Source organism: Salvelinus alpinus, chromosome 4 (assembly GCF_045679555.1).
Source record: "Salvelinus alpinus chromosome 4, SLU_Salpinus.1, whole genome shotgun sequence".
Lineage (NCBI taxonomy): Eukaryota > Metazoa > Chordata > Actinopteri > Salmoniformes > Salmonidae > Salvelinus > Salvelinus alpinus.
The window spans coordinates 20,575,847-20,588,849 of NC_092089.1; the positions used below are offsets into that span (position 1 = coordinate 20,575,847).

The 13,003-nt window shown below is 46.2% G+C and overlaps 1 protein-coding gene across 3 annotated transcripts in view; it reads left to right on the forward strand.

Annotated features, from left to right (window-relative positions):
• The window catches only part of LOC139572993 (kinesin-like protein KIF13A), a 154,023-nt gene extending 142,132 nt beyond the window's left edge, over nt 1-11,891 (forward strand). Inside the window, exons 26-32 of one of the 3 annotated variants that reach the window (XM_071395939.1) lie at nt 5,094-5,129; nt 6,928-7,027; nt 8,006-8,132; nt 8,648-8,703; nt 9,759-9,883; nt 11,105-11,281; nt 11,770-11,891. In XM_071395939.1, the coding sequence (XP_071252040.1) occupies nt 5,094-5,129; nt 6,928-7,027; nt 8,006-8,132; nt 8,648-8,703; nt 9,759-9,883; nt 11,105-11,281; nt 11,770-11,889 (741 nt within the window). In that variant the 3' untranslated portion in view covers nt 11,890-11,891. Of the gene's footprint in view, nt 1-1,739; nt 3,992-5,093; nt 5,130-6,927; nt 7,028-8,005; nt 8,133-8,647; nt 8,704-9,758; nt 9,884-11,104; nt 11,282-11,769 lie in introns of those variants that run through there. The other 2 variants (XM_071395940.1, XM_071395941.1) reach the window with 2 other exon arrangements.
• The last annotated feature ends 1,112 nt before the right edge of the window (nt 11,892-13,003 follow it).

The following is a 13,003-nucleotide window of genomic DNA, read 5'->3' on the forward strand; positions in this document are numbered from 1 at the left end:
ATCACACACACACACACACACACACACACACACTATCACACACACACACACACACACACACTATCACGCACACACACACACACACCACTACACACACACACACACACACACACACACCACCACTACACAATCACACACACACACTATCACACACACACCACTACACACACACACCACCACTACACAATCACACACACACACACACACACACACACACACACACACACACACACACACACCACTACTACACACACACACACACCACTACACACACACACCACCACTACACAATCACACACACACACCACTACACAATCACACACAGCATATTTCTATAATAAGTTTGTGAGAGATGTGGCAATGTTGTATATCAGATTTGCTTCCTCTTTATAATATACAACTGTGGTGTTATATGTAATGTATTGGTCAAGGAGACTCATGTGGTGGTGATGGAGGTGGTGGTGGTGGTGGTGGTGATGATGGTGGTGGTGGTAGTGGTGTTGGTGGTGGTAGTGATGGTGGTGGTGATGGTGATGGTGGTGGTAGTGATGGTGGTGGTGATGGTGGTAGTGATGGTGGTGGTGATTGTGGTGGTGATTGTGGTGGTAGTGATGGTGGTGGTGGTGGTAGTGGTGATGGTGGTAGTGATGGTGGTGGTGGTGGTAGTGGTGGTGGTGGTGGTGGTGGTGGTGGTAGTGGTGGTGGTAGTGATGGTGGTGGTAGTGATGGTGGTGGTGGTAGTGATGGTGGTGGTAGTGATGGTGGTGATGGTGGTAGTGATGGTGGTAGGGGTGATGGTGGTGGTGGTGGTGGTAGTGATAGTGGTGGTAGTGATGGTGGTGGTGGTGGTAGTGATGGTGGTGGTGGTGGTAGTGATGGTGATGGTGGTGGTGGTGGTAGTGATGGTGGTGGTGGTGGTGGTGATGGTGGTGGTAGTGATGGTGGTAGTGATGGTGGTGGTGGTGGGGGTGGTGGTGATGGTAGTGGTGGTGATGGTGGTGGTAGTGATGGTGGTGGTGGTGGTGGTGGTGGTAGTGATGGTGGCGGTAGTGATGGTGGTGGTGGTGGTAGTGATGGTGGTGGTAGTGATGGTGGTGGTAGTGATGGTGGTGGTGGTAGTGATGGTGGTGGTAGTGATGGTGGTGGTGGTGGTAGTGATGGTGGTGGTAGTGATGGTGGTGGTGGTGGTAGTGATGGTGGTAGGGGTGATGGTGGTGGTGGTGGTGGTGGGGGTGATGGTGGTGGTGGTGGTAGTGATGGTGGTGGTAGTGATGGTGGTGGTGGTGATGGTGGGGGTGGTGGTGATGGTGGTAGTGATGGTGGTGGTAGTGATGGTGGTGGTGGTGGTGGTAGTGATGGTGGTGGTGGTGGTGGTGATGGTGGTGGTGGTGGTGGTAGTGATGGTGGTGGTAGTGATGGTGTGACTAGCTGTGGTGATTCTGGTTCTGGGCCTACTGACATGACTAAATCATGGGCTGCTGTAAGGCTGTCTGTAAATCTAATGAATGTTGCAGAATGTCTGGGTTCATATTACTGTAACACAAACAGAGACACACACACACACCCACACACACAAACAGAGACACACACACACACCCACACACACACACCAGGCCCTGGGATGAGACTACAGTTCTACTGCCTAATGGTGGACTGGAGATATCTACAGTATTACAATACTGTACTGTGTATCTGGACATGATGAAATCCTAGCAGTAATCAATCTCTGCATCCTGTAGTTTTCAGATGGAGGATCCTCAGGCTATCATGTCAAAGCTGTCTGGTGTAGGGAAAGAAAGGAGCCAATCATCAATTATTCCACTGGAGGGAGACATCTGTAGAATGACGGAACCACAGAAATATATTCATCTGCTGTGTAGAATGTAGAAAAGTCAACATATTTTTCTGTTGTGTATCAATCGAATCCATTGAGTGATCTGATTAGGCTGTCCTCTAGTTGGACTACAATTTTTCACCTTAAGTTGACTACAGCGTTTCCGCTGCAGCCATTTTAGCTGTGGCGCTGCGCCACACCAAAATCGTTGCTGCCACGCCCCCCAAAAAATATGTAACATAAAACAAATATTTCTGCTGAGGCGAACTTTGAAGAGGCTAGAACATTCTACATTCACTTTTCCTCTTCAAGCAAAACGAGTCATGAATAGAATCTATGTACAGTTGATGTCAGAAGTTTACATACACTTAGGTTGGAGTCATTACAACTCCATTTTCAACCACTCCACAAAGTTCTTGTTAACAAACTATAGTTTTGGCAAGTTGGTTAGGACATCTACTTTGTGCATGACACAAGTCATTTTCCCAACAATTGTTTACAGACTTATAATTCATTTATAATTCACTGTATCACAATTCCAGTTGGTCAGAAGTTTACAATACACTAAGTTGACTGTGGCTTTAAACGGCTTGGAAAATTCCAGAAAATTATGTCATGGCTTTAGAAGCTTCTGATAGGCTAATTGACATCATTTGAGTCAATTGGAGGTGTACCTGGGGATGTATTTCAAGGCCTACCTTCAAACCCAGTGCCTCTTTGCTAGACATCATGGGAAAATCAAAAGAAATCAGCCAAGACCTCAGGAAAAAAGATGTAGACCTCCACAGGTCTGGTTCATCCTTGGGAGCAATTTCCAAACACCTGAAGGTACCAAGTTCATCTGTACAAACAATAGTGCGCAAGTATAAACACCATCGGACCAGGCAGCCGTCATATCGCTCAGGAAGGAGACGCGTTCTGTCTCCTAGAGTGGAACTTACTTTGGTGCGAAAAGTGCAAATTAATCCCAGAACAACAGAAAAAGACCTTGTGAAGATGCTGCAGGAAACAGGTGCAAAAGTATCTATATCCACAGTAAAACGAGTCCTATATCGACATAACCTGAAAGGCCGCTCAGCAAGGAAGAAGCCACTGCTCCAAAACCGCCCCAAAAAAAGCCAGACTACGGTTTGCAACTGCACATGGAGACAACGATCGTACTTTTTGGAGAAATGTCCTCTGGTCTGATGAAACAAAAATATAACTGTTTGGTCATAATTACCATCGTTATGTTTGGAGGAAAAAGGGGGAGGCTTGCAAGCCGAAGAACACCATCCCAACCGTGAAGCACGGGGGTGGCAGCATCATGTTGTGGGGGTGCTTTGCTGCAGAAGGGACTGGTGCACTTCACAAAATAGATGGCATCATGAGGCAGGAAAATTATGTGGATATATTGAAGCAACATCTCAAAACATCAGTCAGGAAGTTAAAGCTTGGTCGCAAATGGGTCTTCCGAATGGACAATGACCCCAAGCATACTTCCACACTTGTGGCAAAATGGCTTAAGGACAACAAAGTCAAGGTATTGGAGTGGCCATCACAAAGCCCTGACCTCAATTCTATAGACAATTTGTGGGCAGAACTGAAAAAGTGTGTGCGAGCAAGGAGGCCTACAAACCTGACTCAGTTACACCAGCTCTGTCAGGAGGAATGGGCCAAAATTCACCCAACTTATTGTGGGAAGCTTGTGGAAGGCTACCCGAAACGTTTGACCCAAGTTAAACAATTTAGTGGCAATGCTACCAAATACTAATGGTGTAAACTTCTGACCCACTGGGAATGTGATGAAGGAAATAAAAGCTGAAATAAATAATTCTCTCTACTATTATTCTTACATTTCACATTCTTAAAATAAAGTGGTGATCCTAACTGACCTAAGACAGGGAAATTTTACTTGGATTAAATATCAGGAATTGTGAAAACCCTGAGTTTAAATGTATTTGGCTAAGGTGTATGTAAGCTTCCGACTTCAATTGTACCTTGTCGGCTTCTTGTTGTGTGTTCTATGTGAGAAAGAAATTACGCTCGAAAAGCATTCAAGTTACGAGTGCCATAGGGAGGGAAACATGCATACTGACAAGCAGTTAATGCACAACAATTATTTTAATCATGGGGGAAACAGTAGATTCATTGGCTTTTATTAAAGAGAGGAGGGTCCCAGCTTTCCATTCTTACTTTATTTATTTCTCAACTCCTAAACATGCGTCCACCCTGCCTCAAAATCATGTTTTGGGAGTGATTTTTTTTTTTTTATGAGACAGATTACACTTTTAGAGTAGTGGCAACCAGGGAAAATGGTGACTTGAAGTGGTTTCTGTGAGAAGTACTGGCAGGGGGTGCGTTACCCCGGGTGATGGTTTACCCCACGTTACCCTAACAGATAAGCCTACATTATATGGGACATCAAATGCATCAATAGGATGCTATCTAGTTAAAAGATCACATCTGAGATCTAGCTGGTGATTAGACCAATAGGGGAAATGCAGATAGACAACCTCATGCTTCAGCCTATTTATTTATAGCCACCATGCTGCATCAGTTGGGCTACAGGTGATCATGCCTATTGCTAATAGCATGCCTGATAGTATGGACTAGAGGTCGACCGATTATGATTTTTCAACGCCGATACCGATTATTGGAGGACCAAAAAAAGCCGATGCCGATTATTATATATATATTTGTAATAATGACAATTATAACAATACTGAATGAACAATGAACACTTTTATTTTAACTTAATATAATACATCAATATAATCAATTTAGTCTCAAATAAATAATGAAACATGTTCAATTTGGTTTAAATAATGACGCTCTTGAAAAAGAGATTTTAAATCTCAATGAGCCCTTCCTGGTTAAATAAAGGTTAAATCTATTTTTTTTCTCCATTCATTTTGGAGTACAATGTCCATTTAAAAAGTCAACAGAACTGAGCTTCTCAGTCATTCTACATACAAATGATCTGGGAGGTCATTTTTATGTAGAAGGACGGAGAAGCAGCCTTTTCCCCCACTGCTACACACTTTTCCAGAGGAAATAGAACCATGTGGTTAGTCAGCCAGTGACATCTCCAGTGCCACTGACCCTTACCCAGAGTTCTAGTGATTTACATTGGACATTTTGGTCAATTAGCAGACGCTCTTATCCAGAGCGACTTGCAGACAGTGGAGAGGTGTGTAGGCTACTACTACTCCTGTCTGTCTGTCTGTCTGCCTGTCTGACTGAGTGTACTGTACTGTGCTGTATTCTGTCCTGCCAGAGGGAGGAGGAGGATGGAGATATGGATAGTTATCAGGTATACTGTAACTCCTCAGTCTGCTACTGCTGCTGCTACTGCTGCTGCTGCATGATGGATGGTGCTGCCTCCTACTACAGCGAGGGTAGCAACATTCCCATAACTTAAAAAACAAAATCCTAGGTTTTCCAGATTGAATAAACAGGAAATCCAGGCATCGTCCAACTGGGATTTCTGGAAAACCTTGGAATTGTTTTAGATTTCCCAGAAATGTTGAACCCTAACTACTGCCAATGATGATGAGGCATGATGGATGGAAACCAGCTTCTGGTCATGTGCTTGCAGACTGTGGGCGCCACTAAGAAGGGTGCGCAGGGGGTGGGAAACAGGAGACAGGAGGCTAGAGGAGTAGGGGGTAGGAGACAGGAGACTAGAGAAGTAGGGGATAGGAGACAGGAGACAAGAGGAGTAGGGGGTGGGAGACAGGAGACTAGAGGGGTAGGAGACAGGAGGCTAGAGGAGTAGGGGGTAGGAGACAGGATACTAGAGGGGTAGGGGGTAGGAGGCTAGAGGAGTAGGGGGTAGGAGACAGGAGGCTAGAGGAGTAGGGGGGAGGAGACTAGAGGGGTAGGGGGTAGGAAACAGGAGACTAGAGGAGTAGGGGGTAGGAGACTAGAGGAGTAGGGGTAGGAGACATGAGACTATAGGAGTAGGGGGGAGGAAACAGGAGACTAGAGGAGTAGGGGGTAGGAGACAGGAGACAAGAGGAGTAGGGGTAGGAGACATGAGACTATAGGAGTAAGGGGTAGGAGACAGGAGACAAGAGGAGTAGGGGTAGGAGACATGAGACTATAGGAGTAAGGGGTAGGAGACAGGAGGCTAGAGGAGTAGGGGGTGGGAGACAGGAGGCTAGAGGGGTAGGGGGTAGGAGGCTAGAGGAGTAGGGGGTAGGAGACAGGAGGCTAGAGGAGTAGGGGGTGGGAGACAGGAGGCTAGAGGGGTAGGAGACAGGAGGCTAGAGGAGTAGGGGGTAGTTTTCCCTACTCAGGTCTAGTGGTCAGGACAAACTCCTGGTCCTAGGTCCGGCCTCACAGAGTGGAACATGATTGGATAATGTTGTGCACTTTTGGAGGAGAACTCTTGCCTCCAAGCACAATTTTGGATGGCACTGGTCCAACTAAATAATGTCATCCAAACAAAGACAAGGATTAGAACATCTTTTTAAGGCAGCACCCCAGGCCCAGATAGATCCCTCATATTCTGAGTTTCTTTCCTCCCACTCCACAGTCGCCCTGGTGTCTGTCTGTCTGTGTTCCAGTCTGTCCCTCGGTCCTACCCCCCCTCAGGTTTAACCAACACACTAACTTCCTTCCTGTCTGCTTCTCAACCCGCCACTCAAGAGCTGCTGCAGGAGACTTGTTGTACCACACTCAATCACATAACCAACGCAGTGCTGCATCCATGCATGACTCATTTAGCATGCCAGGGGAGTTGAGCTCAGGAATGGGGGTGGAGTCTGCATGTGTGTGGTTGTTATGGTGCTGGGTGGGTAGTTTGATCATGGTGATGTCATCTCAACATTAAAGGCTCTGAGCCTGGGAGCCATTCCATTTCCTGATAGAATTTGGGACTTTTTTTCAATACACTTTGAGAAAGAGGATTAACTTTGACTTGGCTCCTAGGGCCTCACACTGTGGCTTCTCACGCAGGTCATGTGGGGTCTACTGGGGTGAGGAAGTAGGAATCTGCCATGGAAGGTCCTGTAATGCTACAGACCACTGAACCAGACCCTGGTAATGCTTTGTTTCTGATACTGGACAGAGTCCTGCTGACACTGTTGTCTTCTGTTGGCCTGCAGGAGGAGGACCTGAACTGTGTGAGGGACCGCTGGTCTGAGGCCCTCATCAAACGACGAGAGTACCTGGACGAGCAGATCAACAAGATCATCAACAAACAGGGTGGGTCCCAGGTCTGGACTATACGGCGCCGCTCTGGACCCGTATCAGTCCTGTCTTCATTCAGCTTATTCAGCATTCTGGACTAAACGGCTCCACTCTGGACCCGTATCAGTCCTGTCTTCATTCAGCTTATTCAGCATTCTGGACTATACGGCTCCACTCTGGACCGGTATCAGTCCTGTCTTCATTCAGCTTATTCAGCATTCTGGACTATACGGCTCCACTCTGGACCAGTATCAGTCCTGTCTTCATTCAGCTTATTCAGCATTCTGGACTATACGGCTCCACTCTGGACCGGTATCAGTCCTGTCTTCATTCAGCTTATTCAGCATTCTGGACTATACGGCTCCACTCTGGACCCGTATCAGTCCTGTCTTCATTCAGCGTATTCAGCATTCTGGACTAAACGGCTCCACTCTGGACCCGTATCAGTCCTGTCTTCATTCAGCATTCTGGACTATACGGCTCCACTCTGGACCCGTATCAGTCCTGTCTTCATTCAGCTTATTCATCATTCTGGACTATACGGCTCCACTCTGGACCCGTATCAGTCCTGTCTTCATTCAGCTTATTCATCATTCTGGACTATACGGCTCCATTCTGGACCAGTATCAGTTCTGTCAATTACTTGAGTTGTGGTTGATTTAGCTTATTCAGCATTCTTAGTGGGCAGGTTTTTCCCTTTTGGGACTTGGTTTCTATTACACACCTCGTCCTCACACTCCTCTCTCTCTCTCTGTCTCTCTCTGTCTCTCTGTCTCTGTCTCTCTCTCTCTCTCTCTCTCTCTCTCTCTCTCTCTCTCTCTGTCTCTCTCTCTCTCTCTCTCTTTTTCTCTCTGTCTCTCTCTCTGTCTCTCTCTCTCTCTCTCTCTCTCTCTCTCTCTCTCTGTCTCTCTCTGTCTCTCTCTCTCTCTCTCTCTCTCTCTCTCTCTCTCTCTCTGTCTCTCTCTGTCTCTCTCTCTCTCTCTCTCTCTCTAGAGAAGTCAGAGGAGGACATGGAGAGGGAGGCCCGGCTGGTGGAACAGTGGGTAGGGCTGACCGAGGAAAGGAACGCTGTACTGGTGCCCGCGCCTGGCAGTGGCATACCTGGTGCCCCTGCCCACTGGTAAGTCTGATGGTCATTACGCTGTACTGGTGCCCGCGCCTGGCAGTGGCATACCTGGTGCCCCTGCCCACTGGTAAGTCTGATGGTCATTACGCTGTACTGGTGCCCGCTCCTGGCAGTGGCATACCTGGTGCCCCTGCCCACTGGTAAGTCTGATGGTCATTACGCTGTACTGGTGCCCGCTCCTGGCAGTGGCATACCTGGTGCCCCTGCCCACTGGTAAGTCTGATGGTCATTACGTTGTACTGGTGCCCGCGCCTGGCAGTGGCATACCTGGTGCCCCTGCCCACTGGTAAGTCTGATGGTCATTACGTTGTACTGGTGCCCGCGCCTGGCAGTGGCATACCTGGTGCCCCTGCCCACTGGTAAGTCTGATGGTCATTCTTTAATATACACAATGAAATAATCATTGAATGTATGTCTGCTTTTCTACATTACACAACCTTAGAGTGTGTTTCTCTGTAGTGCTGTTTCAAACTGCTTCTGACCCTGTTTCTACTGTTTCACTGTTGCAGGGCTCCCTCTGCTGGGATGGAAGCTCACATCCCTGTCCTCTTCCTGGACTTGAATGGTAAGGCCTGGAATCACCTTCATACTGACACTAAACCACTTTATGTCTCACTGGACTGAAGAATTACAACCATCGTAGTCCAACTGCAACTCTACAGCAACCTAACAGTGAATCAACAGTTAACAGGATCTAACATCAGACTCTGTGTGTCTCTGTCACCTCTACAGCAGACAACCTAACAGTGAATCAACAGTTAACAGGATCTAACATCAGACTCTGTGTGTCTCTGTCACCTCTACAGCAGACAACCTAACAGTGAATCAACAGTTAACAGGATCTAACATCAGACTCTGTGTGTCTCTGTCACCTCTACAGCAGACAACCTGACAGTGAATCAACAGTTAACAGGATCTAACATCAGACTCTGTGTGTCTCTGTCACCTCTACAGCAGACAACCTGACAGTGAATCAACAGTTAACATGATCTAACATCAGACTCTGTGTGTCTCTGTCACCTCTACAGCAGACAACCTGACAGTGAATCAACAGTTAACATGATCTAACATCAGACTCTGTGTGTCTCTGTCACCTCTACAGCAGACAACCTGACAGTGAATCAACAGTTAACAGGATCTAACATCAGACTCTGTGTGTCTCTGTCACCTCTACAGCAGACAACCTGACAGTGAATCAACAGTTAACAGGATCTAACATCAGACTCTGTGTGTCTCTGTCACCTCTACAGCAGACAACCTGACAGTGAATCAACAGTTAACAGGATCTAACATCAGACTCTGTGTGTCTCTGTCACCTCTACAGCAGACAACCTGACAGTGAATCAACAGTTAACAGGATCTAACATCAGACTCTGTGTGTCTCTGTCACCTCTACAGCAGACAACCTGACAGTGAATCAACAGTTAACATGATCTAACATCAGACTCTGTGTGTCTCTGTCACCTCTACAGCAGACAACCTGACAGTGAATCAACAGTTAACATGATCTAACATCAGACTCTGTGTGTCTCTGTCACCTCTACAGCAGACAACCTGACAGTGAATCAACAGTTAACAGGATCTAACATCAGACTCTGTGTGTCTCTGTCACCTCTACAGCAGACAACCTGACAGTGAATCAACAGTTAACGGGACCCAACGCTGCCGGGGTTAACTCTATCCTGCCCAAGGAGCACGGCAGCCAGTTTTTCTACCTGCCAATCATCAGACACAGTGATGACGAGGTAGATTACCGTGTGTGTATGTCTGTGTGTGTCTGTGTGTGTGTGGACGTGTTTAACTATTCTTGTGGGGACCAGAAGAATTGGTCCCAGAATATATTTTTGGGACCAAGTTTTTTGGGGACCAACTGGGGACATTTTGTTGGTCCCCACGAGGTCAAATGCTATTTCGATGGGGTTTAGGGTTAAGGTTACGTTAAGGGTTAGGAGCTAGGGTTAGGAGCTAGGTTTAGGTTTAGGGTTACGAGCTAGAGTTAGGGTTAGGAGCTAGGGTTAGGTTTAGGGTTAGGAGCTAGAGTTAGGGTTAGGAGCTAGGGTTAGGTTTAGGGTTAGGAGCTAGAGTTAGGGTTAGGAGCTAGGGTTAGGTTTAGGGTTAGGAGCTAGAGTTAGGGTTAGGAGCTAGGGTTAAGTTTAGGGTTAGGAGCTAGAGTTAGGGTTAGGAGCTAGGTTTAGGTTTAGGGTTAGGAGCTAGGGTTAGGTTTAGGGTTAGGAGCTAGAGTTAGGGTTAGGAGCTAGGGTTAGGTTTAGGAGCTAGAGTTAGGGTTAGGAGCTAGGGTTAGGTTTAGGGTTAGGAGCTAGAGTTAGGGTTAGGAGCTAGGGTTAGGTTTAGGGTTAGGAGCTAGAGTTAGAGTTAGGGTTAGGAGCTAGAGTTAGGGTTAGGAGCTAGGGTTAGGTTTAGGGTTAGGAGCTAGAGTTAGGGTTAGGAGCTAGGGTTAGGTTTAGGGTTAGGAGCTAGAGTTAGGGTTAGGAGCTAGGGTTAGGTTTAGGGTTAGGAGCTAGAGTTAGGTTTAGGGTTAGGAACTAGGGATAGGAGCTAAGTTTAGGGTTAGGAGCTAGGGTTAGGAACTAGGGTTAAGGTTAGGAGCTAGGGTTAGGAACTAGGGTTAGATTTAAGGTTAAGGTTAGGGTAAAAGTACGGGTTAGGGGTTAGGGGAAATTTGATTTTGAATTAGACTGAATTGTGTGTCCCCACAAGGTTAGCTGTACAAGAGAGATTGTGCGCGCGTGCACTGGCCACTTCCCATTTTCCAGAAATCCTGGTTGAAGATTTCCGCAATCAGGAGGAAATATGCAGGAAACCCAGAAGTCCTCCAATCAGGATTTCATGAAAACCTGAGAATAATTTTGGGAAACTTTGCAACCCTAAGAATAATAGTTGTGAGTGTTTTCCACCGTGCAGTGTAGCGTGTAAATACCTCCTGTCATCTGTCCTCCTGCCACCAGGTGTCAGTGGTGTGCTCCTGGGACTCATCCATCCACGACTCTCTGCACCTGAACCGCGTGACGTCACCCAACGAGCGTATCTACGTGATCATTAAAGCCACGGTGCAGCTCAGCCATCCTGCCTCCATGGAACTGGTGGTCCGCAAGAGGATCGCTGTTAACATCTACAACAAACAGGTCTGCACTGACTGGACTGGAGACACACACACAGACTGACAGACAGACACACACACAGACTGACAGACACACACACAGACTGACAGACACACACACACACACACACACACACACACACACACACACACACACACACACACAGACTGACACACAGACTGACAGACAGACACACACACAGACTGACAGACAGACAAACATCTGTCAACATCTACAACAAACAGCACTGACCGGCCTGGTGACTACTGACATGGCTGACAGCACATAATTAGATTAGATTTGAGAAACAGCCCGGTTTCCCCGACCCAGATGAAGCCTAGTCCTGGACTAACAGGCATGCTAGGACTGGGTTTCACCTCTGTCCGGGAATCCGGCCCTGTAACTCTCTCTGTCTTGCAGCCTGTTACTCAATGTGCAGAACAGGCAGGCTTTCATGAGGATGCCTTAAAATATAGTCTTTTTTTATTCCATGTTGTTTTTCTCTGCCGTAGAGCTTCACCCAGAGTCTGAAGAGACGGATGTCCTTGAAGAACACACTGTACTCCTGTGGAGTCACCTATGAGATCCTGTCAAATATACCAAAGGTAAACAGCCTCACTGTTACTGTGTGATGTCACTGTGTCAAATATACCAAAGGTAAACAGCCTCACTGTTACTGTGTGATGTCAGTGTGTTAAATATACCAACAATAACTAGTCTAAACCATCTGCAGGGGACTAGTATCCAAATAAAGTTAAAAACTATTTTTATTTCCATTTTTGGTATCCAGAGATAATGGTACAATAAAAGTATTGTTCATTCATTTTTTTAAGGGGTGAGGGAGTCCTCCTTCTCACATGTTTTAGGTTTATTTAATAGGACAGGTTGTATTTTATATCAAGTCAAAGGTTATGTGTCACATGTTGGTAGACAACAGGTGTAGACTAATGGTGAAATGCTTCCTTACGGGTCCTTTTCCAACAATGCAGAGTTAAAGATAAAATAAAACATTGTGACACTGAATAACAAATACAAATAACAAGTACAAATAACATGGCTATATACAGGAAGTAGAAAATAACATGGCTATATACAGGAAGTAGAAAATAACATGGCAATATACAGGAAGTAGAAAATAACATGGCTATATACAGGAAGTAGAAAATAACATGACTATATACAGGGAATAGAAAATAACATGACTATATACAGGAAGTAGAAAATAACATGGCTAAATACAGGAAGTAGAAAATAACATGGCTACATTGTTAACTCTCTTAGACAGCTATACCACCCCAGGACACAGTTTGGTTAACTTTCTTAGACAGCTTTACCACCCTAGGACACAGTTTGGTTAACTTTCTTAGATAGCTTTACCACCCTAGGACAGAGTTTGGTAAACTCTCTTAGACAGCTATACCACCCTAGGACACAGTTTGGTTAACTCTCTTAGACAGCTATACCACCCTAGGACACAGTTTGGTTAACTCTCTTAGACAGCTATACCACCCTAGGACACAGTTTGGTTAACTCTCTTAGACAGCTATACCACCCTAGGACACAGTTTGGTTAACTCTCTTAGACAGCTATACCACCCTAGGACACAGTTTGGTTAACTCTCTTAGACAGCTATACCACCCTAGGACACAGTTTGGTTAACTCTCTTAGACAGCTATACCACCCTAGGACACAGTTTGGTAAACTCTCTTAGATAGCTATACCACCCTAGGACACAGTTTGGTTAAC